General features: G+C 39.4%; 1 protein-coding gene, 1 long non-coding RNA gene and 1 pseudogene across 2 annotated transcripts in view; 2 read left to right on the top strand and 1 right to left on the bottom strand.

Annotated features, from left to right (window-relative positions):
- OTC (ornithine transcarbamylase) overlaps positions 1–25330 on the top strand; it is a 57511-nt gene that overhangs the window by 24270 nt on the left and 7911 nt on the right. The window contains exons 5-8 of the mRNA XM_068532766.1: positions 15575–15728; positions 17574–17696; positions 23544–23597; positions 23678–23827. Coding sequence (XP_068388867.1) covers positions 15575–15728; positions 17574–17696; positions 23544–23597; positions 23678–23827 — 481 coding nt within the window. The remainder of the gene's footprint in view (positions 1–15574; positions 15729–17573; positions 17697–23543; positions 23598–23677; positions 23828–25330) is intronic.
- LOC137756512 (uncharacterized) overlaps positions 1–25330 on the bottom strand; it is a 173739-nt gene that overhangs the window by 3125 nt on the left and 145284 nt on the right. The window lies entirely within an intron of this gene.
- LOC137757374 (thymosin beta-4-like) lies at positions 160–317 on the top strand (annotated as a pseudogene).

The raw sequence follows: 25330 nt of genomic DNA on the forward strand, positions 1-25330 counted from the left end.
AAGGCTGAACCTTGAGGACAGGTGCAGTTAGGGAGGGACAGGAGGAAATCGTTAGGGTACAAGGTAGATAAGGTTAGTACAATATCAGAAGAGGCTGGAATGGTAGATGGGGATGTCAGAAAAGGGGTTAGAGTAGCTATTGTGGAAACATGACTTTCTTTTGTGCATCCCATTCCTGCTTAATCTGCCAAAATCTCTGACAAACAAGATATGGCTGAGATTCAGAAATTCAGTAAATCTAAACTGAAGAAGACAAGAGAAATCCACTGCCTTGCACAGAAGTAATTGAACAGGAGAAGCAAGGAAGTGAATCTTAATGACATCTACTCTGCCGATATGTACGGTACAATCCATAGCAATTGCCTCCTTGCTTTTTGTAGACCTTAAACTCTGTAAGATGCAAAGAGATTGGATGATGTTTAAATGATAGTGCTGGCCCTTTTGAATCAAGAGAAAAGTGCACACTTGACACTGATTGACGGCGTTGCTTCTCTGTCTGCCTGTCTCGCTGCTTTGGGGGCCTGGTGGAAAAAAAAAAAGTGACTACCCAAGGCTTCCCTGGTGGTCCAGTGGTTAAGATGCCGTGCTTCCAATGCAGGGGGCACGGGTTCGATCCCTGGTTGGGGAACTAAGATCTCACATGCCGCGTGGCATTGCCAAAATAAATAAATAAATAAATAAATAAATAAATAAATAAATTTGTTAAAAAAGTGACTACCCATTGGTGAAAAAAGAACCAGATGGGGAATACACTGAATGTGGCAAAAGAAAAAAAAAAAAAAAAAGCAAATTGGGCCATTCTCCTGAAACCTGTTAAATGCAGTTTCCAAAATGTCACTTATTTAGTCAAATGACTTAATTATTCATTTATTCAAAAATATTTACTGAATGCCTAGTTTTTCTTCCAGGATTTTAGCACTGAGAATAAAACGCCGATCAAATCAAACAAAATACTTTTTCAAGTGGAAATTATATTCTAGAGGGAGGAGACTTTGACTAAACAAAAAATAAAGCATGAATACAATAGGAGGTTGAAATAAGTGTTATGATGAAGTCAAAGCAGGGTGATCTGTGGGTGGAGTTGGGGGCACCTTTAGATTGGGTGGTCATGGAAGGCCTCTCTGAGGAGGTGACAGTGAAGTGGAGAGCTCACTGAAAAGACAGAGCCAGGGATGCCAAGCTGTGGGAAAAGCATCTCAGACAAAAAGAGCTGCTGGTACAAAAGTTTAAGGTGGGCTTCCCCGGTGGCGCAGTGGTTAAGAATCCGCCTGCCAATGCAGGGGACACTGGTTCGAGCCCTGGTCCAGGAAGATCCCACATGCCGCGGAGCAACTAAGCCCGTGCACCACAACTACTGAGCCTGCACTCTAGAGCCCATGAGCCACAACTACTGAACCCATGTGCCACAACTACTGAAGCCCATGCGCCTAGAGCCCATGCACCGCAACGAAGAGTAGCCCCCGCTCGCCGCAACTAGAGAAATCCCGCACGCAGCAACGAAGACCCAACGCAGCCAAAAATAAAAAATAAATAAAATAAAATAAATTTATAAAAAAAAAAAAGCTTAAGGCAAGAACAAACTTGATGCACTCAGGAACAGAAGGACAGCCGGCAATGTTTTTACATCTGCAAAGAAACATACTTTAAAATTGCAAATTAAAAAAAAAAAAGTACCCTTACGAGTTGGTACTGTCTTAGCCACCAAAGGAAGGAAACACCAGATCAAGGAGTAAAAGACCTAAATACACATTCAAAATAAAAGGTATTTCGCTTTTCTTGCTTGATTACAATAATAAAACCTGTTCACTCTTCAAAATATAGTAGGGGAATTCTCCTTAGCTAAGTCTCAGTTGAGTATCATGTAATCTGAGGGTACTGGTGGGGAGTGAAGGGGAGCACTGAGATGGAGCTGTCGACTGATGTTGTGGAGGAGTTGGTATGTCAGGGCCCCCAAGACCACCCCCGGGTTCAATGATTCATTAGGAGGATTCACAGGACTCAGCATATGGTCATGGCTAAGATTCATTATAAAAAAAGGATACAAAGCAAAACCAGCAAAGAGAAAAGGCACATGGGGCCAAGTCCAGGGGAGACCAGGCACAAGCTTGCAAGGGGCTTCTCCCTGTGGGATCACACAGGACATGCTTAATTCCTCCAGCAATCAGTTGTGGCAACATGTGTGAAATGTTTTCTTCCAGGGAAGCCCATTAGAGACTCAGTGCATAAGATTTTTACTGGGAGCTGCTCACACAGGCACCCTCTGCCTAGCGTGAAGCCAAATTCTAGGCTCCCAGAAGGAAAGCGGGTGTTCAGCATAATCCGTAGCGTTTATACAAACAGTTTAGGTAGTGAGCCATCCTTATTATTTCTAGGAGTGGCAGAGACCCTCCCAAAGTCCAAGCGCCAGCTAAGGGCCAACCTTGTAAGCAGGCCTTTTGAAGATAGCCATCTCAGGACTGCTATGTTAGCTCTTTTTTTGCACAACTGGGCTATCATCTCTCTTCTGGATTTTGCTAGATATAATGTAACTAGTAAGGGAGTGTATCCTACACTCACGGGAAGACAGCCCTAAGATCTGAATTGTTTCCTCACTTCACTGTGGATCCCTGTAGGGCCAGGCTCCCATTGGAGAAAATGAACCATTGCTCGCTTCCCTCTTTAGAAAAGTCTCTCTCGGCGACTCTTTTCCACCCCCTAACATATCAGAAGACACAAAAGACATACATATATATTCAGTTAAATTTACTTCAGATTTGAGGGTGTTTTCAGATTTTGTCAATTCTCCGGTGCTCTACTGGGGTTAAGAGTTGGATATTCTATTTTTTTCCTCACTCTGGGCTTGTCTTTTTAGATGTGACACCAGAAGTGACAGTTTAGCATGACTGAGATCACTTATTCTTTGGAAGTTTAAAAATGGATGTATGCTAACACGTATATATGGAATCTAAAAAAAAAAATGGTCATGAAGAACCTAGGGGCAAGGCGGGAATAAAGATGCAGACCTACTAGAGAATGGACTTGAGGATACGGGGAGGGGGAAGGATAAGCTGGGACGCAGTGAGAGAGTGGCATGGACATATATACACTACCAAATGTAAAATAGATAGCTAGTGGGAAGCAGCCGCATAGCACAGGGAGAGCAGCTCGGTGGTTTGTGACCACCTAGAGGGGTGGGATAGGGAGGGTGGGAGGGAGGGAGACGCAAGAGGGAGGAGATATGGGGACATATGTATATGTATAGCTGATTCACTTTGTTATAAAGCAGAAACTAACACACCATTGTAAAGCAATTATACTCCAATAAAGATGTAAAAAAAAAAAAAGGATTACCATTAAAAAAGAAAAAAAAAAAGATGAAACTTAGCAACAGTAGTGGGACATTTTCACTCTAGTTTCAAGGCTTTCTGTTTCTTCCATAATGACAGCTGTTCATGCCTAATGCTCTGAGTCCACTATTGAAAGGTGCATAATAGCTTCACAGTCATTTTCACTTTAATACAGTACTTAATAAAACAGCTTCAGGAACCATGTGTATGAAAGGCACCATATAAAACCAAATAATGTAACATTGTTCTACTCTAATTACATCCCCTATAGATGTAACTTACTTATGGTACTGATCGCTGAAGTGTTTTCTGCCAGTGTAAAACCAGTAGAAAGGAAAATCAGCATAAACCACTGTGTTAGTTTCCTAGGGCTGCCATACATATTACCACAAACTTGGTAGCTTAAAAACAACACAGATCTATTCTCTCAAAGTTCTGGAGGCTAGAAGCCCCAAATCCATGTGTCAGCAAGGCCATGCTCTCCCTGAAGGCTCTAGGAAAGAATCCTTCCTTGCTCCTTCCTAGCTTCTGGTGGCTCTCAACAATCTTTGGCATTCCTTGGTTTGTAGCTGCATCACTCCAATCTCTGCCTCCACCTTTACCTTCTCTGTATATCTCTGTGTATCCTCTCCTCTTCTAAGAAGAACAACAGTCATTGGATTAGGGGCCCACCCTACTCCAGTATGACCTCATCTTAACTAATTACATCTGCAAAGACCCTACTTCCAAACAAGGCCTCATTCTGAGTTTCCCGGTAGATAAGAATTTGGGGGACACCATTCAACCCACTACACAAGCACATATCCACATGCCCCTGCAGCAACATGGAAGGGTTTCAAATCATTGTCATTCTGATAGCTCAAATAATGGAAGTTATAAAGGGATTTTTGGATGAGACACCGTTCTTAAGGGTAGCAGTGGGAAAAAAAAAAGACTAGGAGTGAACTATTGTTATATTGAAAGGAATGTTTTGAAAAGCTGGAATACTGTTCTTAAGATATTTATACCAATGATATTAAGACCAAAAAAGGTAATCTTACTCAGGTTTCTTGGTAAAATGTTGTAAAATATTGGCACCTAATGGGAAATACGTACCTGATTAGGTACTAATAAATTTGTATCTAATAGGAAATACGATATCTCCAAGAATCTTTACAGAGGCCACCAAGAAACTAGCAGCATGGCAGTTGTAGGTCCTTGGGTAAATGGTAACAAAAGCCAGTTGTTTACAACATGAAATTTGATACAGTCATAGTTCAGAGGCAGTTTGCCACAGCGTAAAGAGTAGGGGCTTTGAAGCAGGGTTGGGCTTCAGTTCAAGTCACAGCTCATACCACATTGGCCCTGTGGTTTGGACCAGTTGCTTCTGAAACTTAGGTTTCTCAGTTGTAAAATGGAGATACAAATACGTATCTCAATGAGTTTATATGAGGATAAATCAGATAGTGCTTTTAAAGGACAGGCCCACAGAAGAAATTCAAGTAATGTTGGTTGAATCAAGTTATGGCCTAACTCAATCTCAGGACAAGCTCTGATTCAATTCTGGCCATCTTTGTGATCTCCTAGTCAGCTTATGCTGACCCAACACTGAAATTCCTATGGCACATTTTGAGGAGGTCATTCTGAATGCCATTATGCCCTACCCATTTATCTCTGAGGTCTTCAAAACTAGGAACTAACATATAAGTCAAAAGGCTTCTGCCTTCCTAAATAACTTGCACATGGCAATTTCATTCAACATCCCTGGGCTTCTTCCAACCTTAGCCCATTTGAGAGGAGCCCACCTAGGTGTGCTGAAGGTATTATCTTGTTTCCTCATCATTCTTATATTGATATAACTGAAATTATAACCTGTGTAGAGATATCAGAGCACTGGAATATTCTCCCTCCCACAGGGAGACTCAGTCAGCAAGTTTATTCCTTGGCCAATTTACACTGGGGATAAAGTCTATGTCTTCTCAAGGGTCTTGGCCTGCTTCCATAAAAAGTAAAAATATGAAATGCCCATTTTTAAATGATTACAGGGTTCTCAATGGTGTCGTTGTGCACAACCAGAAATTCCTCCCACTGTTTGCCAATTAGCTATTCAACTGGTTGGAGATGTCATTGATAACCAACTGGAATTTAGGGGGCACACAGTGATTCAAGGCAGGATGGGGACAAAAGGAAGAATGAATGGGAGGACCCCATGAGAATACAACTTCTGTTTGCTTTTGGCTTTTGCAACACATCTACCATGTTCCAATATTTTAGGAACTACTCAACTCTTCCTAAGATTATCAGGATTGTTTTGTGATTGCCCATCTCATCAATATCCATGTTTGCTCTTAAGAGCTGGCCCAGCACACTATTGGGGTTTGAGGTTTTGGGTTTTGTTTGTTTCTTTGTTTTTAGTATCTGTTTACCCAACCACAGACTCTGCGTCAGACCTTCCTGGAGCCATGGGAGACTTTGTTTATGGTATTTATTGTTATGTTTTGCTTTGTTTTCTTTTGGCTTTCTGGGTGTTTTAGTTAATTCCTAAACAAGTTGTGATTTCATACCAAAGGGAAAAAATATTAAAGAATAATAGAAACTTGAGGTTTGAAAGATCTTTATGAGCTATTTAGATCAACCATCCTTTTCATGCCTCTTCCACACCATTCCTTCAAAATCATTCTTGAGCCTGCATGAAAATATCCAGTATCAGGGCGCTCTTTATATACAGAGCTATCTTGTTTAACATCTTTATTAGAGTATAATTGCTTTACAATGGTATGTTAGTTTCTGCTGTATAACAAAGTGAATCAGCTATACATAAACATATATCCCCATATCTCCTTCCTCTTGCGTCTCCCTCCCACCCTCCCTATCCCACCCCTCTAGGTGGACACAAAGCACCGAGCTGATCTCCCTGTGCTATGTGGCTGCTTCCCACTAGTTATCTGTTTTACATTTGGCAGTGTATGTATGTCAGTGCTACTCTCTCACTTCGTCCCAGCTTCCCCTTCCCCTTCCCCGTGTCCTCAAGTCCATTCTCTAAAACGTCTGTGTTTTTATTCCTGTCCTGCCCCTAGGTTCTTCAGAACCATTTTTTTTTTTAGATTCCATATATATGTGTTAGCATATGGTATCTGTTTTTCTCTTTCTGACTTACTTCACTCTGTATGACAGTCTCTAGGTCCATCCACCTCACTACAAATAACTCAATTTCGTTTCTTTTTATGCCTGAGTAATATTCCATTGTATGTTCATTGCAGTTCTTGTTCCATTTTTATACAGTCTGACTTTTCTGACCAGAGTTCATAGAAACTGACTGAAAGTTCTCTTTTAAATTGAGTTAAAATTGATCTTGCTATGACTCTTCTCAATGTCCCTCTGTTTTTTAGTATCTTCATAAACTCATGCATTTTAATATATTTGAAGGTTTCAATTCATTGCAGTTATTACTCTTACTGGTGCTCAAATTGTCCCATATTTGGCCGATGTGATCTGTCTTCAAGTTGGCTACTGGGTCATTTTGACATAACTCTATTAGTCTTTATAACTCCATTGCTTTTTGATATGGCAAGATGTTCCAGGCTCATCTTGCACATTTCTTCATTAAGGCCAAGAATTAGCCATTATTCTAAGAAGCCCTATTTCATTTTCAATTACTTTCCAAATCATGTTTGGGAGAAATTTCCTTTTTTGAATGATATGTTTTTTTTCTGGCTATTACAGTCATATTCCTTTTGGTAGAAAATACTAAAGGAGATTTAAAAAATAGCTAGAACCACCAATACTGCCATCATCCAGAAATAATCAGTGTTAACATTTTATCTCTTGAACTGTCTTTCCATTTAAAGTCCTACGTCATGCTTCTCCTTTTTCTAAAGAGTAGGAAAAGAGATGATGGGGGAAAAATAGATGACATTTTAAACACTTAGGCAAAATCAAGTTGAATAAATATTTTAACTTGTTAACTATTTTTTTTAAATCCTCACATTGGTAATTAAACATCCAGAGCAAATTGATATGTGTGAGAAACTTTAAATTTGGATACTCTGGATTTTGCAAAAGCTGTTTTGCTACCATTGTTGACAGATGCCTAAGATTGTCTGCAAAGCTGCAGGAATCCACCGGAAGGCAAACAGCACTCTTACATATTCAATGGAAATGAAAAGAGACCAAAATGAAAAGTCATTACAGAGCCAGAAAGTATTTTTAACTTGTCAACCTTTCATTTGTAACACATATAACACAGCTCTTACAATGTTTAAAGCTGGGATGTCAAATTGCTGGAGAGCTACAGAAAGCCCAGATTACTGTTAATGGGCCTGTAAGTCCAGCCCGAGTTACAGGTCTGTCATTGTTTCTAGTGAAAAGTCGTTGTTTTTTAAGATCTTTAGTAGACTGGAAGAAGAAAAATAAGAATGGTGATTTCTCTATGACTTATAAACATAAAGCAGAAAGCAACATTATTGACAAAATAATATTGTCTATTTAAAGGTCTTTAATATCTTTGCTTCCCCAAGTGATTCCAGTGTGAAAACAGCTTAGGAGTTGTTCCTTCCCCCATATCGATTCATTTCACCTGCAGCTTCTGTGGCTGAACGACTGAAGTGACATTTTCTATCAAGCTTTGTCATACTCCCCTTTGCTCATAGATGCTTTAATGTCCAAGAGGCATTTTGTGCTATAGAAATACTCCCTACTCGTTGTACTTTGTTTACAGTCCAATATCTTAATCTTATGAATTTAGTATTTCTATAAACATAAAAGAGCAAACATAAAAAAAAAAAGAGCAAACATTCCTCAGTGGTTCTCAAAGTGTGGTCCCCAAATCAGCAGCATAAGCAGTACCCGACAGCTTGTTAGAAATGCAAATTCTTCTGGGCCCCAACCCAGACCTACTGAATCAGAAACACAACTGGCTGTGTTCTAATAAGCCCTCCTGGTGATTCTGATGCGTGTTTAAGTTTCAGAACGATTGCTTTAAACATTCACACACTACTTATACAACCACTAAATCAAATACATATTAAATGAACAAAACAAGTCTCGTCAACCATTTAAACATTGATTGCAATTTAATCAAATGCTTTAAAACACTTAACTTAATCACAAGCCTAGCATTTCAGATTTTCTTGAATGCTCTAAATATTTTAAAAAGGAAAATATATACATAAAACACCACACTGATTAGAGAGCTGATTAATATTTTAACAATAAAACTGAGCACAATGCTATTAATATCATAGATTTAATTTTGTTTACATTCTTACCCCTACTTTTATTCTTATCCTTACATGGTTCTGGAATTTAAATGTGTGTGTGTGTAATTTTACCAGACTGGAAAGAAGAAAAATCATCTCAAGAGGCTAGGAATGTAGGTTTAGTGGATTGCTGACCACTTAATTTTGGTTGGGTTTGGGAACTGCTTGCTAAGTTCAAGATGAATTAAATTCAAGCTGCCATCCTCTAGCTTGAATGTATTTTTATAACCTAGTTTTCACTTTTAATCATGGGATCTGATATTGGTTTCCTATTGCTGCTTTAACAAATTACCATAAATTTAGTGACTTAAAACAACACAAATTTATTATCTTACACTTCTGCAAGTCAGAGGTCTAAAATGAGCCCATAGAGCTGTGCCCCTTCTGGAGGCTCCGGGGAAGAATCCAACTCCTTGGCCTTTCCAGCCTCCAGAGGCTGCCTACATCCTTTGGCACATGGTTCCCTTCCTCCATCTTCAAAGCCAGTATCTTCTCTCACTTCTGACCTGCCTCACTCGCTCGCTCTCTCTTTTTTTTTTTTTTTGGCCGCACCGCACGGCTTGTGAGATTTTAGTTCCCTGACCAAGGATTGAACCCGTGCCCCCTTCAGTGGAAGCACGGAGCCCTAACCACTAGACCACCAGGGAATCCCCCCTCCTGCGGCTCTCTTATAAGGATCCTCTCTCTTAGATTGGACCCAGCTCAGGATAATCTCCCCATCTCAAGATCCTTAATGTAATCACATCTGCAAAATTTCCTTTGCCACATAAGGTAACATATACACAGGTTTTGGATATTAGGACATGAACATCCTTGGGGGAGGGGCATTATTCTGTCTACCATAGGATCCTTGTTTCTGTTTTTCATATGGATTTTGATTAAAGAAGTTAAAAGATGGGGTATCCTTCAATTTTTATTTGTTTTCAATCTCTGGCAGTACATGACCCATTGTAATATTTTTATGATATATTAACCTGGCCTGGTTTCCATATTTTGAAATATATGCCTTTCTGATTGGCATTGTTTTATAATAAGTTGGGTCACCAAGAGGTTTCACTACTAGAGCGACAGGAACGTGAGTTTGAAAATTTAGATTTCTTCTTCAGGACAGTTAACTTATTGTTTTAGAATAAATGGTTGTATCATCTTTCTAATTGGAAATTGTGTGTGGCAACGGGTGCTAGTTAGCTACAGGATTCCTCTTCTACTTCACTTTACATAAGACCACAAATGCTGATGGGGCCTGTCCATTCATGTTATAGTTTCTACTATTTCTAGGTCTATTTGGTATCTAAGTTGTGTTAATTATTTGTGGCTTACACACATTAAAAATGGCACATATCTATACTTTATGAACAGAAATATACTTAACAAAAACCCACGAAATATCTATCTGTATCTATACAGTTATATATAAGCACTTTCCTACTTAAGTAAATAAATTTAAATGTACATGGTAATATATTCATCCTTCTTTGATATTACAATTATATTTTTGTACATTTTCTTTATATTAACTCTTTTCTTATGAGCATCATGGCCTCTTATAAGCACAACATGTTTTACTTAATGATTTTTACTATAAATGATCACAACCTGACAAATGGTTAAGCTAGTTCTTTTTCCTTTTAGCACTGCCCCTACTATTTTTAAAATCATTTTTGCTTCCTAGCAACAACAGGGTGTTACAGACCTATACTGATTTTATCCTGCACAAGGACATGGAATTAACTATCCTCTAATAGTTTCTGATTCCTTTTTTAGGTATAGAACAATATTAAGACCAAAATTTGGGCACTAGGGATGCTTACAAGTGTTGAGGGGAGAGAAGATTATAGCTACTGCTGCTGCCACAGGACTGCTCTTGGTAGTGACTGAGCTGAAAGGAAAATACAGTTGACCCTTGAACAACACAGGGGTTAAGCCACATATAACTTACAATCCACCCTCCGTATCTGCAGTTCCTCAGCATCCATGGATTCAACCAACCATGGAGCATGTAGTCCTGTAGTATTTACTATTGAAATATATCCACGTTTAGGTGGACCTGTGCAGTTCAAATCCACATTGTTCACGGGTCAACTGTACCTCTTTTATAAGTGTATGAAATCTTGTTCTTTCCAGTACAACATATCGTGTTGTTATCCCTCACTTTGCCTATAGTATGAGACTGCAGCAAACTACTAAGACTTTCCTCCTCTACACTGATCTATTGTTCCACCCAGCAGCAGAGTATCCCACTCTCCTCCCACCTCCTCACTCTATTTTCTAGGATAATAGTTCTCAGACTTGTCTTCAGATTGGAATAACGTGGGGAGGTTTAAAAATATTGATGTGATCACTAATTATTAGAGAAATGCAAATCAAAACTACAAAGAGATATCACCTCACACCAGTCAGAATGGCTATCATCAAAAAATCCACAAACAATAAATGCTGGAGAGGATGTGGAGAGAAGGGAACCCTCCTACACTGTTGGTGGAAATGTAAATTGGTGCAGCCACTGTGGAGAGCAGTATGGAGGCTCCTTAAAAACTAAAAAGAGCTACCATATGATCCTGCAACCCCACTCCTGGGCATATATCCAGAGAAAAACATGGTCTGAAAGGATACATGCACCCCAATGTTCACTGCAGCACTGTTTGCAATAGCCAGGACATGTAAGCAACCTAAGTGTCCATCGATAGATGAATGGATAAAGAAGATGTGGTACATATATACAATGGAATATTACTAAGCCATTAAAAAGAATGAACTAATGCCATTTGCAGCAACATGGATGGACCTAGAGATTATCATACTGAGTGAAGTAAGTCAGACAGAGAAAGAGAAATATCGTATGCTATCACTTATATGCAGAATCTAAAAAAAATGTTACAAATGAACTTATTTACAAAACAGAAACAGACTCATGGACTTAGAGAACGAACTTACGGTTACCAGCAGGGAAGGGTGGTGGGGAGGGATAGTTAGGGAGTCTGGGATTGACATGTACACACTGCTATATTTAAAATGGATAACCAACAAGGACCTACTGGGTATAGCACAGGGAACTCTGCTCAATATTATGTAACAACCTAAATGGGAAAAGAATTTGAAAAAGAATAGATACATGTATATGTAAAAAAAAAAAGTATGTATACTTAACCTTTAAAATTACTGTGATGATTAAATCTTATAAAGTATGTAAAGCCATTATAAAAAAATATTGATGTGACTCCCCCACCATAGCTTCTAATTTAAACTTCCAAAGGGCAGAATATGGCAACAGGGTTTTTACAGCTTCATAGGTGATACTAATGTGCAGCCAAGGTCAAGAACCTCTGTTCTAGGAGGTGTTGGGCAACCTCAGTAAAGCAGACCAGTCACTATTCCATGAGATTATACCATAGAGGTTCCAGGGATACCAACTGCACATTATGAACAGGGCAAGTAAATGCATGCTTGCCTTTTGGCTGCTTTGTTCCAGAGCTCTTGGGATTGTTCAAGGGAGGGAATGACGACAACTGCCCTTTTTCAATATTCTTGAAAAACTCAAGTGTATCGGGCATTGACTTCCCCAGTTGCTCTCCTAGTGTCTCCCTCTTTCAGCCTCATCCTTCTTTATTCTTTCCTAACCTTGCTCTAATTACTTCAAGGCTTTCAAAAGCCTTGGCTTTCTCATCTATGAGGTTAAGATAACATTTATCTGTGACACACATAGCAAAACTTAACAACACATCGTAAAGTTCATAAAAACCCTAAGAGGTTGGCAGCCCATGGTCCTAGCTCCCTAAAATTATTCGAGAGGCTACAACTGAAGTCAGATCTGTTTTTCTGACTGGGAGATTCCAGAAAGTCAACTGTAATGCTTAATCCAGAATTTTTTTTTATTCTATCTCTACACACTGTAGGAAGTGATGCATATTTAAAGAAATCCTTTGGGGTCAAACACCCCTCTACCTCTCTCTCTCTCATAGGATTTTAGGTATCATAAAATTAACCAATTCTTCTGAAATAGGAAATTGATTATAATTATAGATCTCATTGGGATATCTACCGTCATCTAAATAACTTCCTCAAGGTGGAGTTAAAAGCCTGCATTCTGTAGTATGAAACATCAGTATATCTGTACGGTGAAGGGAATCTGTATTGTGATTTTGAAAAAAGGGGAGAAGATCTAAAATTCTTTTAACATAATAGCCTATGTCTAAGGACAGTGGTTCTCAAATTTTGGAAGGTTATCTGAGTTATTTGGGAAACTTGGTAAAAGTACAAAGACCCAGTCTACCCTATTTCAGGAGCTTGGACCTCTGTTGTTTATTAGTTATTCACTTAGTTCTGATATACACCCAAGTTTGGGACCCATTGCCTTAGGACATCAGATAGGTCAGGCTAGCTGGTTACTGTAAAGATGCGGGCCTTAATGGAAGGGAGTAAATTATTCATTTTTCAGGATTTGAGATGCCGTTTTCTTTCAACTGAGCTAGAAAGCACTCCTTGCCAATGAGACTGTGGACAAAGTCCTCTGTGGGCTGCCATCTCTTGATCTCTTGATTTTTGCGGGGGAGGGGAGTGGGGCCGGTTAGGTTTTGAAGAATGGATGATACTTTCAAAAATATGGTGGCGTCAATTTTCACTTTATTAGGAGTCTCAAACTTTAATATGCAAATAAATCACCTGGAAACCTTGTCAAAATACAGATTCTGATTCAGTAAATCTGGGTGGGGCCTGTGATTCTGCAGTTCTAATAAGCTCCCAGGTGATGCTGATGCTGTTGATTTGAGGAGTGAGGTTCTAGCTTTGGTTCTCAACCTTGGCTGCACATTGGAATTTCCTGGAAAGTTTTTTAAAATGCTGATCTCTAGGTCGCACCCCTAGAGATTCTATTTTTCTGATGAAATTGATAGAGATTATGGCCTGGGCCTCAAGAGTTTTAAAAGTTCTCCAGGTGACTTTCATATGCAGCAAAAATTGAAAACCCTGGTCTTAGTCAACCATCAAACGTCACCTGTTTTACGAGAGAAACTCTAAAGCGGCTCTTTTATTCACCTCTTTCAAACTACAATGTACAATGTGCTTAGACAGTTCAGAGCACTGGTTTCCAAATCTTGACCCCTCCACTGATGCCCTGCCATGGGAAGTTTTCATCGGAAGTTGTAAAATAAGAAAAATAAAGACAATATAGTGAATTTCATAAAGCTAAATTAATTCAAGGATCATTTTTGAGATTAGGTCATTCACACCTTTTTTGTTGTTAAAATTTCCTCTCTTACTAAATGAAGATATTAACATACTATATGTGTTTATTTGCTTGTTTCTCATGCCCTTAATCTTCTAAACAAAAAGCTGGGAATCATATGTTGATCTCCATATGTTTTTAGAAATTTTGCTGATCCATGAAATCTGAAAATCTGGAAACTATGGGTATGAGAAATCTGTGAAAATTTGAAAAAAACCTGAGTCTAGAAAATATTGTTACAGGAATATGGTTTTCAATCTTTGATTCTCTAATCCCTGGGAGCAAGGAATTTTTTTAGCGGTCGTTGAATTTTATAAAGAGCAACAGTTTTCTACAGACTGAGTAAATAATATGCCTCAGACATATAAGAAGGACTAATTTTCCAAATATATGATGATTAAAATACAAATCTATGAAATCCTTACTAAATACTAGCTCTAGTTTTTATACATTTTCTTTTGACATGGTAATATCATCTATTACTTTTTGATCTTTTACTATGAACAAGGCATCATACTATGCATCTTATATAGGTTATCTCATGAATCCTCACAATAACGCAATGGGATAGATATTGTTATTATGGTTTTACAGATGAAGCAACTAAGTCACAGAGAAATTAAATAACATGTCCAAGGTCACACAGCTAGTAATTTATAGAACCAAAATTACAAAGGCTAACTGGATACCTTATAATAATGACTTTATATATTTAATATAACTACTATTATGGGAGGCTTTCCAATTTTTTTTTTTGCCATTAAAAAGAGTTCCTTAAAACTAAAATGGTTAGAAGCCTCTGCTGTGGGGTTTCCCTTTAAATAAGAAGAAACCAAGATTTTAAACAAAAGGCCATCCCTGTTATTTTTGTAAGGCTGAAGCTTTAGCTGAGGGACCACTATCACTCTGACACGTAGAGAGAGCTTAAAATCTGGATCCCAGTTTCTCATTCCAGGTTTTTATCATCTGCAAATTTGAAGCAATGTGTTGTAATGGTAAGAACATGGTCTTTTGAGTTTAAACTGACTTTGGTTTGAATATGAGCTCCTCCAACTTACTTAGCTGTGTGATCTGGGGCAAGTTACTAAACTTCTTTGTGTCTCAGGTCCTTCAGCTATAAGATGAGAATAGTTATATCCATCTTTGCTGCCCATCAGAGACGTCCCGTGTCAGGCAGAATGGCCCAGCTCTGGGGCCCTCCCGTGCTCCGTCCTTGGTGGGAACAGCCTGGGGAGGGTGTGGCCTCAGTAGGAATGCTGCAGCAGACTCCAAAGGTACAGCAGCTGGGGGCTGTCAGCTAATAGCACTCCTTCCAGAAGGTTCTCTCTTGCAAAACAATCTTTGTGTGCACCTCTTTGGCTGCCACACTGCTACCTTCAATTTTATAGTGAAAGTGTATATTTGTGGGATGATGTCCCCCTCACAAAATGCTACAATCCAGTTCATTAATTTTTCTCTGTATATCTTGTTTTTGGTCTTGTCTCTTTTAACTTTACCAACTGCCACATATCAATTATAATTCATTATCACAACTGCTAGGCTCACAATTGGTTTCTTATCTCCGTAAAAAATAGTAAAATCAACGGTCATTGGCTAAGACATCAGTGGAACAACATCTGGCTTCTGGAATGATTACATGTTTATTATTAGCTTCTAAATCCGTCATGTTGATAGGTAGTTTTAACAGTAAAAATTCTAATGTATTAGCATTTCTTATTACTAAGACCCTATATTCAGAAGGAATTATTAAGCATAATCAACTTAGATGATTTTTTCTTGGTTTGTCACAGTGTGTTGTCTAGCATGACAGATGCAGTGTTGGCGCGAGTGTATAAACAATCAGATCTGGACATCCTGGCTAAAGAAGCATCCATCCCAATCATCAATGGGCTGTCAGATTTGTACCATCCTATCCAGATCCTGGCTGATTACCTCACTCTCCAGGTTGGCTTATTTCTTTGCCTCACACAAGAGCAAAATCAATAATTCCTAACTAGCTCTAAACGGAAGCATTTAAATTGTGGTACTGGTGTTTTGTTTTCAAATAATATCTTGGCAAAGAATTATAGCATATGTGTACAACTAGATATCCAAGGAAGACAGGGCATTGCTAAAAACAGATTACAGATACTTCTGTTCTCAAACCTTTGCTTTTCTGGTGCCATATTTAACACAGTGGATGAATAGGGAATGCTGGAGCACAGAAAATAGAAAAATCATTATGTAATCCATATACATCAGGCTCTGTGACTTGGCAGTGAAGACTGGGGGAGTGTGCTTTGAACATTCAAAATGGTCAATTACTAAATGACTTTCTGAGAAGGAGGCCATTTTCTATCATTTTAATAAATTGCTTAAGACTGGAGTTAAGAGCATGCAGAATTTATAGAACTGAGGCTCAAATTTAGCCATGTCCCTTCAAATTAAAAACTTGAATAACTTTGAAAGATTCATCCCATTGGGTTTGCTGCAGCCAATCTACACAGTCTTGCCACTGGGAATCCTAACAACCATGGTTTCTGCGTCTATGGACTATTCTGGGGAGACAGGGCAAACTGGATAGGTAGGTCTATCTTCCTCCTCATTTGAATAAGCTACACACATGTACATGTGAGGTTAAACTCAAAATGAAACTCTTTGGTGATGAAGGTAAGATTAATGCAGAGAGGATGACACAACGATGTTAGATACCAAGAGGCTGTTTGTAGTTGTGGCTTTACATATACGTCAGATAATTTAATGCTTCCCCTTGGGGCTTTATCATTACTAGCTTATACATTCATCAGGGATAGTGAAATGTTCTATTCATCATATTGTCCCCTGCAGGACCTGGTGCAATGCCTTCATCAAGGAAATTCTCAAAGTAGGAGCTGAATGAATAAATAGCAGCTTATTAAGGGCGTGGAATCTAAATCAGATGAACCTGGATTTACATCTAAGCTTAGCCACCCAGTAGTTCTGTGATCTTCAAATTAGTTAGCCTTTCTCTTTTAAAAATCTTATCTTTATAAATATATAAATGTATAAAATATACGAAACCTACAGACACTTCAAGGAAAGTAAAACAAATATCCATGTGCCCATTACACAGTTTTGTCAAATCTTACTTTAGAATTTTTTGTTGTTTTTAAATAAAATATTACAGATAGAGTTGAAGTCCACTGTGTAACTCTTCCTGATCCCATTTCCTCCAACCTCGCAAAGAAATTTTTATCCTGGTGTTTGTATTTATAATTTCCAAGCATGTTTTAATACTTTAACTGTACATGTCAGTATCTATAAAAAACCAAATGTATTAATGGTTTTTAAACTTTATATAAACAGGAACTTACTCAACTACCATGCTACACTGTTCTAGGTGCATTGTATTTCCCCTTTCTTATACCAACAAGTGTAAGATTCATAAGGGCAGTGATTTTTGTCTCCTTTGTTCATTGTTATATCTCCAGGGCCAAGGACAGTGTCTGGACATTGATGGTTCTCAATTTGTTGAATGAAAGAATAAATACAACAAAGATTCAGATTTGAAATATATGAAAATGAGTCTCCATATGAGTTCATATGATATCTTGGCTTAAGATATTGGGACATATTGCTATTCTTTTGTGATTGTACCTTCATGTTATTGAATTGCTCTGTATAATGCAAAAAAAAAATTAGTAGCTTATTCTTTCCAAGAAACCATTTAAAATTGAGATGTAGACTGTTTCTTTTATTGTAACCCTAATAATTGTTTCACATAAGTGGATTTCCTCCCAGATGTAATCTCCTCCACCTCTTGCCTTTCAGGAACACTACGGCTCTCTGAAAGGCCTTACCCTCAGCTGGATTGGGGATGGGAATAACATCCTGCACTCCATCATGATGAGTGCAGCGAAATTCGGGATGCACCTTCAGGTGGCTACTCCAAAGGTAGGGAAACTTTCTGCCTTGAAACTAACCCCCTTTGAAATCATTCCCAGATGCAATTACCTAGTGAAAAACAAACCTCTCTTCCATTCAAAGAGAGGACAGGTGAGGCCACAAAATTTAGGTTATGTTACTAGCCCTACTATTATAGATACCCGGCCTCTTGAGTTTCCAATTTCCCATCTCTACAAAAAGAGATAGTCTTGCCTGATGCCTTTCACCCTGTAAGTCTGTGTTAAAAGCATGTCTGAATTATCCCTTTGAGTACCCTGAAACCAGCCATTATGATGACTGGCATTCTTGTGCATTGCTACCACAAAGGCTGAAGAAAGTAATGAAATCCAGACAGCGTAGAAATCCCAAAAGGCATGGGGAAGATGCTGTCATTTTTTGAGTACTACGATTTGGTAAAAAAAAAAAAAAAAAAAAAAAAAAAATTCACTCTAATGTGAAGGACACAGCAATGGCATGTACACCAGCTTAGTGTTTCAAAACTCAAATCCAGGGGCCCTTCAGCCTTTTAAATCTGAGTCCTGGCTGTGAAGCTACCCCCACTTACTTCCTACCCTGCTATTAATCTCTCACAGGATGTATGGGAAGCGTGACTTCTTTTATAGGTCCAAAGTAACCCTTTTGATACACGAGAAACTGGTAATAATTGTTGTCTGTGAGAAGTGAAACTGGGAGATTCAAGGATAGAGGTAGGAGGGAGACTTTATTTCCACAGTATATCCTTTTCTGTGGTTTGAATTTCTTAACATGTAAATGTTCTACCTACATATTAAGTCCGTAAATAAATACACCAAAATAAAAAAGTGCAGATCCCCCTAGGAGAAGCCCTATGTTAAGATACTCCCAGCCTCGAGTTTGGGATTAACAGATGCAAACTATTATATATAGGATGGATAAACAACAAGGTCCTACTGTATAGCACAGGGAACTATATTCAATATCCTGTGATAAACTATAAGGGAAAAGAATATGAAAAGGAATGTATCTATATATGTATAACTGAGTCACTTTGCTGTACAGCTGAAATTAACACAACATTGTAAATCAACTATACTTCAATAAAATTTAAAACAAAAAGATACTCCCAGCCTCATACAAAATAAGTAGGCCTTTTAGAGGATAAAAACTAATTCTACAAGAGACTCATACACAAATCAGTTCTGAAGGATCTCCACCGAACCTTTTACATACCCCCTCTCTACTGAATTCTTTTCACCATGATGTTTCTCATTAGTTACAACTTCCTATCAGGAGTCTTTTGAAGGGAAAGCTCCCCTAAATAGAAGCCATTTCAGAAACGAAGTAAAAGATAGAACTGATCTTCTCATTAAGGGATGATGATTCACAAAATTGTCCACCAGTGTTTCTGACCGAGCATGTGTTTGCTGTTATCTCAGTAGTTGCTGCTGTGGTTCATTCTGATAAGCTAAGACATTCAGAGGTGAATATGTGAGGCCTAAAAATTCCTCCTTGCTTCTGCTTCTTAAGAGGGACCCAGGGCTTTCTGGGGACATGGGACTATCAGTGCTAAAACTGGGAGGGTCCCAGGCAAGCTAGGGTGATTTGGTCACCCAAGTGCCATGTCAGGCACTGTCCCACAGAAGGGGGTTTCAGCCTGATCCAACAAGTGAGCTCTGGAGTGTAGGTTATACCCCAGAGTTGTCCCAACCCAAGGCAAGGAAGATGGGCTTTTATCCTTGGAACCAGTCATTGGCCAAGGGCAGCGTGGGAGGTAGGGTGGTGAATCCCCTGGGACGTTTGGCAGGAAAAGTAGTCGGTGGCCAGAGGGCCATCTTCTGAAGAAGAGCTGTGACTGTTAGGTGTTAAAAGCACACTGAGGGGCTTCCCTGGTGGCACAGTGGTTGAGAGTCTGCCTGCCAATGCAGGGGATGAGGGTTCGAGCCCTGGTCTGGGAGGATCCCACATGCCGCAGAGCAACTGGGCCCATGAGCCACAATTACTGAGCCTGCACGTCTGGAGCCTGTGCTCCGCAACAAGAGAGGCCGCGATAATCAGAGGCCCGCACACCGCGATGAAGAGTGTCCCCCACTTGCCGCAACTAGAGAAAGCCCTCGCACAGAAACGAAGACCCAATACGGCCATAAATAAATAAATAAATAAATAAATAAATAAAATAAAATAAAATAAAATAAAATAAAATTAAATTTAAAAAAGCACACTGAAATGGGGAGGGGGGCAAAAGATGTAAAACGGGGTCCTCTGAGGGCATCTGGGTAGAGCACCAGCATTGCTGCATCCTGCCAAAACCAAATAAAACAAATAAGACAAAACAAAACACTTTTCCCTAGTGTTCTTGCTGAACCAGTTTGAGTCAATGCACCCTGCTGCCTTAGTTTCCCAGGACTGCCATAACAAATTCCTACAAACTGGGTGGCTTAAAACAACAGAAATGTATTATCCCACAGCTCTGGAGACTAGAAGTCCAAAGTCAAGGTGCTGGCAAGGCCACACCCCCTCCAAAGCCTCTAGGGGAGGATCCGTCCTTGTCTCTTCCTACTTCTGGTCACCCCAGGCACTCCTTGGCTTGTGGTGGCATCACTCCAATCTCTGCCTCCATCTTCTTCCCTTTATGTCCGTGTTTCTTGTCCAAATGTTCTTATTATGAGGATAGCAGTCATATTAAATTTAGGCCAACCCTAATCCAGTATGACCTCCTTTTAACTAATTACATCTGCAAAAACCCTACTTCTAAAAAAGGTCACATTCTGAGGTTCTGGTGGGGAAGGAATTTTTGGAGGACACTATTCTACCTAATACACTTGCCATAGAAGAAATGTCAGGCATAGGCAGCAGCATATATTGGAAGCCACCCTATTATAGTAAACTTTGGGGATGCAGAGAGCTAACCCTTACAACAGATAATCCTCTTTCATTCAGCATGAGCTGGAATAAAGGGTCGGATCTGACATGTGAATAAGGTAGTTCTTCATTTTATGGCAAGAGTTAGCATACTCTCACTACAAATCTAGCTTGAAGAAGGGCTCTATATTAATGCAAACTATTACTGCATTTGGGTTTTACAGATAAAACATACATTAACAATAGTTGTTCCCTGCTATAAGGTGTTTTTGGAAAGGTTTTATTCTGTTGGAGAAATACATGACTTAAACATTTTATTGCATGTCAAAGATGTTTTATTAACATCAAAGGAAAAAATCCCAATATTACAGAGTAATTTCAGTATTATTCTTATGCAGAAACTCATTTAAATGATAAAGAGTACTAAAACCTGGTTAAATTTTGGTGGGAGTAACAGTTTTAAAAAGTATTCTGGGAAGTCTGAAGTATAGAAGTTGTTCCATCAATTTATAAGTAGACCTATTTCCTTTAAAGATAAAGCTAGGAGACTTAGTGTAAACTTAAGAAGCACTGAAAAGTTTCCAAGGCCATAGTTAATCTATTTCCCCATTCTTCAACCAAGAATAACTTACATGCTCAAGAAAACATAATTTTGTCCTTGATTGTAAAATTGTTCCATAAACTATTGATGGTAATGATTTTAACATTGTTCTAAGTGAATATTTAGACTGAACTGGGTCTGTTAATCACCTTCTTCGTCTGGTTTTAAGATTTATGTAAAAGCCAATGAGTGATTTAGTATTGAAAGCTGAGCTGTGAGTAAAGAATTCCTCTTTGTATTCTCAGTCATGGCCCAGCGCATGCAAGGTTGGGTGATTTTCTAATTTCCAAACCTCTCTGTTGGTTCTCTAAGTGCTTATTGATTCCTTCTCTAAGAATGATTATACTTAGGGAGTATAAAACCTGCTTTCCAAAGGGAAAGCTAAATTTTCAGGGCAGGAGGCACATGGGGTAATAGCCAAGCCTCTGCATTTATGTTTACCAGTATGAATGGTCACAACATTAGTTACTAAATTAGCAAGCCTTACTAAATTAAATACCTTCCCCAAATCTCAGTAAACAAAGCTCCAGAATTTATGGCTATTTGAGGATGATAAAGCTGCTAAAATATCTGCAGGTATCATCGTCATCTGATAGTTTCTTTCCTCAAGAATTTTTTAATGAGAGAAGGAACTATTATAGATAATTATGTGCAAATAAACACAATTTCAAATGAATAAATCTGAACATGCCTGTTGTGGGTTGAGTTTCCTGGGAAGCAGATTCTGAGAGTTTGGCATGCAGGATGTGCAGGATGTTTATGACAGCGTGCCCTTGAGAAGGGAGGGGAAGGAAGCAGGAGTGGGCTGAGGGAGAAACCGAACTGCGATGCAGGCCCAAGAGCAACCTCAGCTGACCTTATGGAGAATTCTAGATCTGAGATGGCCATTTAGGGCTGTCCCAAGTTGGGAGGATGGAGTCAGGTTTTTATGCCCTCCTGTCAATCAGTCACTGGATGCAGGTGGCCTTGGAAGGGTACGTGACCCTGGGTGAGTCGGCTTCTCTGCAGCTGAGGCAGTGCCCGAAGAGGGCTGACAGCTGAAAGCCATCTTCCGGCTCACACGCAGCAGCTGGGACAGTAAGTCTTTTATTCATGAAGGGGGATCTGGGTGACACATCACAGCACCCATCGCAATGTCCTACTGAGAACTTATAAAACCGAGTCAAAAATAAATTCTAAGAATTCAGAAAAACAAGAAGGATGGAAGATGATGAGAATAATTATGGTGTTTGGACTGACAAGCCTTCCACATGGAGGGTCCAGAGGTGAGGCTGGCCTAGAGTTTTGATAAAGGAGGAGTTGACATGTTCCAGTGAAGACGCCCAGAAGGGGACAAAGGGGGAGATGTGCAAGGGTGAAAGGCTGTGATGGCAGAAAAGGGCAAGACGTGTACAAGGATGACAATGAGATTGGCTTTCCTGCAGCAAGATGTTGAGCAAAATTAAAAGAGACAGAAGCAGGAGATGTCGGCGGGGAGCCTTGATACTCTTAATCGGCTTCGACTTAAGAAACAAGTAGTAAACATTGAAGGCTTCGGAGAAAACAATTCTTTCTGCTGCGTATAGAGCAGATTGGAGGGTGAGGATGGAGGCAGAGGGGTTACCTGTGGGGTCTGGATTAGCTTGGGGGACTTTAGCTGTTCCCACAGTGTCGCCCCCCACCTAGGGTTCAGACCAGAGTGAGCAAGCGAGGTACCTAGGGTGCAAAATTTGTTTGCACGACTGACAGTGAGCGCTTGCCTCACCCAAGTCCCAACCCTGCCCTCACCAAACCAACCCAAACGAATATATTTCAACAAAAACAGTATACTTGCTGTGTAAAGGCCATTTCAAAGCAAGCTCCCTGCACACAGAACCCTGGCCGGTGAGCGCACAAGAGTAAGATGTGTGCATGTGGGCTCTGAGTATTTAGCTCACATGGTGAGGGAAGGTTTCTCTGAGGAGGAAACATTTGAGCTGAGACCCGAAAGCATTATCCACGTGGCGTGGGTGGGAAAAAGCATTTCAGACAAAAAAAAAAAAAAAGCACTAAAAAAAAAACAGCTAGTGGAGAGACTCTGCAACAAAAATGCATTAAGTTGTAGAATTATGTATATAATCCTCTTAAACTATTAGAGGACAAGAAGAGGTGCTACCAAGAGCTGGAAAGTACCACACCCCATTTGTCTTTATGACGAAAGAGGTCAAAGATAATAAAAGACAAATGGGGCAATTGATTACCTTTTTAAATTCCCAAAAGCACCATTAAGGTTTGAAATTCTAGATGTCAACATCATATTCTACTGAACATGGTTGAGCTACAACTTAGAGCAAAAGCAGGAAGGAGAGCAGGGATATTGTTGAAAGGAAAAGAATGCATGTATAAGAAGGCATTTATAAGAAAACTACCTAAATAACCGTTCATTCTTCCCCCTGCAGGGTTATGAGCCTGATCCCAGCATAACCAAGTTGGCAGAGCAGTATGCCAAGGAGGTATGCTCGTTATATGTAAAGGTGTAATTGTCTTTCCCTGTCCCGTGAAGTTCTTTAACCGGCTTGCTCGTGTATGCCAGAACGGTACCAAGCTGTCACTGATGAATGATCCATTGGAAGCGGCTCGTGGAGGCAATGCATTAATTACAGACACTTGGATAAGTATGGGGCAAGAAGAGGAGAAGAAAAAGCGGCTCCAGGCTTTCCAGGGTTACCAGGTTACAATGAAGGTACAAACTGATGCCTCTCTGAAGGTTCATTAATTCCATTCATAAAGGCCAGAAGCATCTAATCACTCATTCACTTTGGGGAGAACAGACTGTCCCTTCATTCCCTATAAAGGACTCGCTGACTGTATCCCCCAGTGATTTCTCTCCTCCTGAAGATTAGCTCTGTCCTTTGGAAAGACACTTTTGTCTGGAATGAAGGAATTGAAACCCAGGCAGAAGAGAGGAGCAAGCTTTTCCCTCTCACCATGGTGGAGGCATCAGAATTCTTTGCCCTTTGTGTCTCTTTGCAGACCTTTTCTGTGTATTTACATAGTCCTACACACACACACACACACACACCTCCACCCCTAATGATTTATCATAAATGGTAGATTAGACATATTATTGTGACTTATTTTTTCCACCTAACAAATCTTAGATTTTCTTGTCCATTCATTCAGATATTTTTCATTCTTTTTAATGGCTGCATAGAATTCCAAAGTATGAGTGGAACATACTTTACCTAAAATGTTTCCTGTTGAAAAATTAGGCTATTTCCAATTATCCCAATTACAAACAATGCTGCAATGAAGATCATTTCATATATATTTCCTTGTGCAGGTGTTACTAGAGAATAGAATTCTTCTAGGGAGAAGCATTTCTGGGTGAAGTGGTATATACTTTTGAAAATATGAGAAATGCTGCCCATCCAAAAAGGATTGACAATTTTTTTTTTAAAGAAATTCACTTTCGTTCGTTCGTTCGTTCGTTCATTCATTCATTTATTCATTCATTTATTTATTTATTTATTTATGACTGTGTTGAGTCTTCGTTTCTGTGCGAGGGCTTTCTCCAGTTGCGGCGAGCGGGGGCCACTCTTCATCGCGGTGCGCGGGCCTCTCACTAGCGCGGCTTCTCTTGTTGCGGAGCACAGGCTCCAGACGCGCAGGCTCAGTAACTGTGGCTCACGGGCCCAGTTGCTCCGCGGCATGTGGGATCTTTCCCAGACCAGGGCTCGAACCCGTGTCCCCTGCAGTGGCAGGCAGATTCTCAACCACTGCGCCACCAGGGAAGCCCAGGATTGACAATTTATACTCCCTCCACACTCTCTCCGTTCTTAGCTGCAATTTACATTTTTAATTTTTAAAAATCTGTATCTCATGCTTTTTAAAATTTGTATTTCTCTGATTACTAATGAAGTTAAACATCTTTTCATGTTTATTGGTCATTTCCATATCTTTTCCTATAAACTATAATATTCTTTCATATTCTATCATATTATCCTTTGCCTATTTTCTATTGTATTTTTTAACAAAAACAAAAACAATTTAGTACAAAGGCAGTAATTTTGAGGTAATAATTTATGAGGGAATGTAGTTTTGAATCTGTAAGTGAACGATGAAAATGGATGGGAAAATGTAATTTTCAGGAATTAACTGTTAGAGAAAATTAAACTTAATAGGACATTTGCATGAAGAATGAACCACTTACTGCATAGTGCCCGTCATCCTGTTTAATGCACTC

The sequence above is a fragment of the Eschrichtius robustus genome, chromosome X, assembly GCF_028021215.1.
Source record: "Eschrichtius robustus isolate mEscRob2 chromosome X, mEscRob2.pri, whole genome shotgun sequence".
NCBI classification, from domain to species: domain Eukaryota; kingdom Metazoa; phylum Chordata; class Mammalia; order Artiodactyla; family Eschrichtiidae; genus Eschrichtius; species Eschrichtius robustus.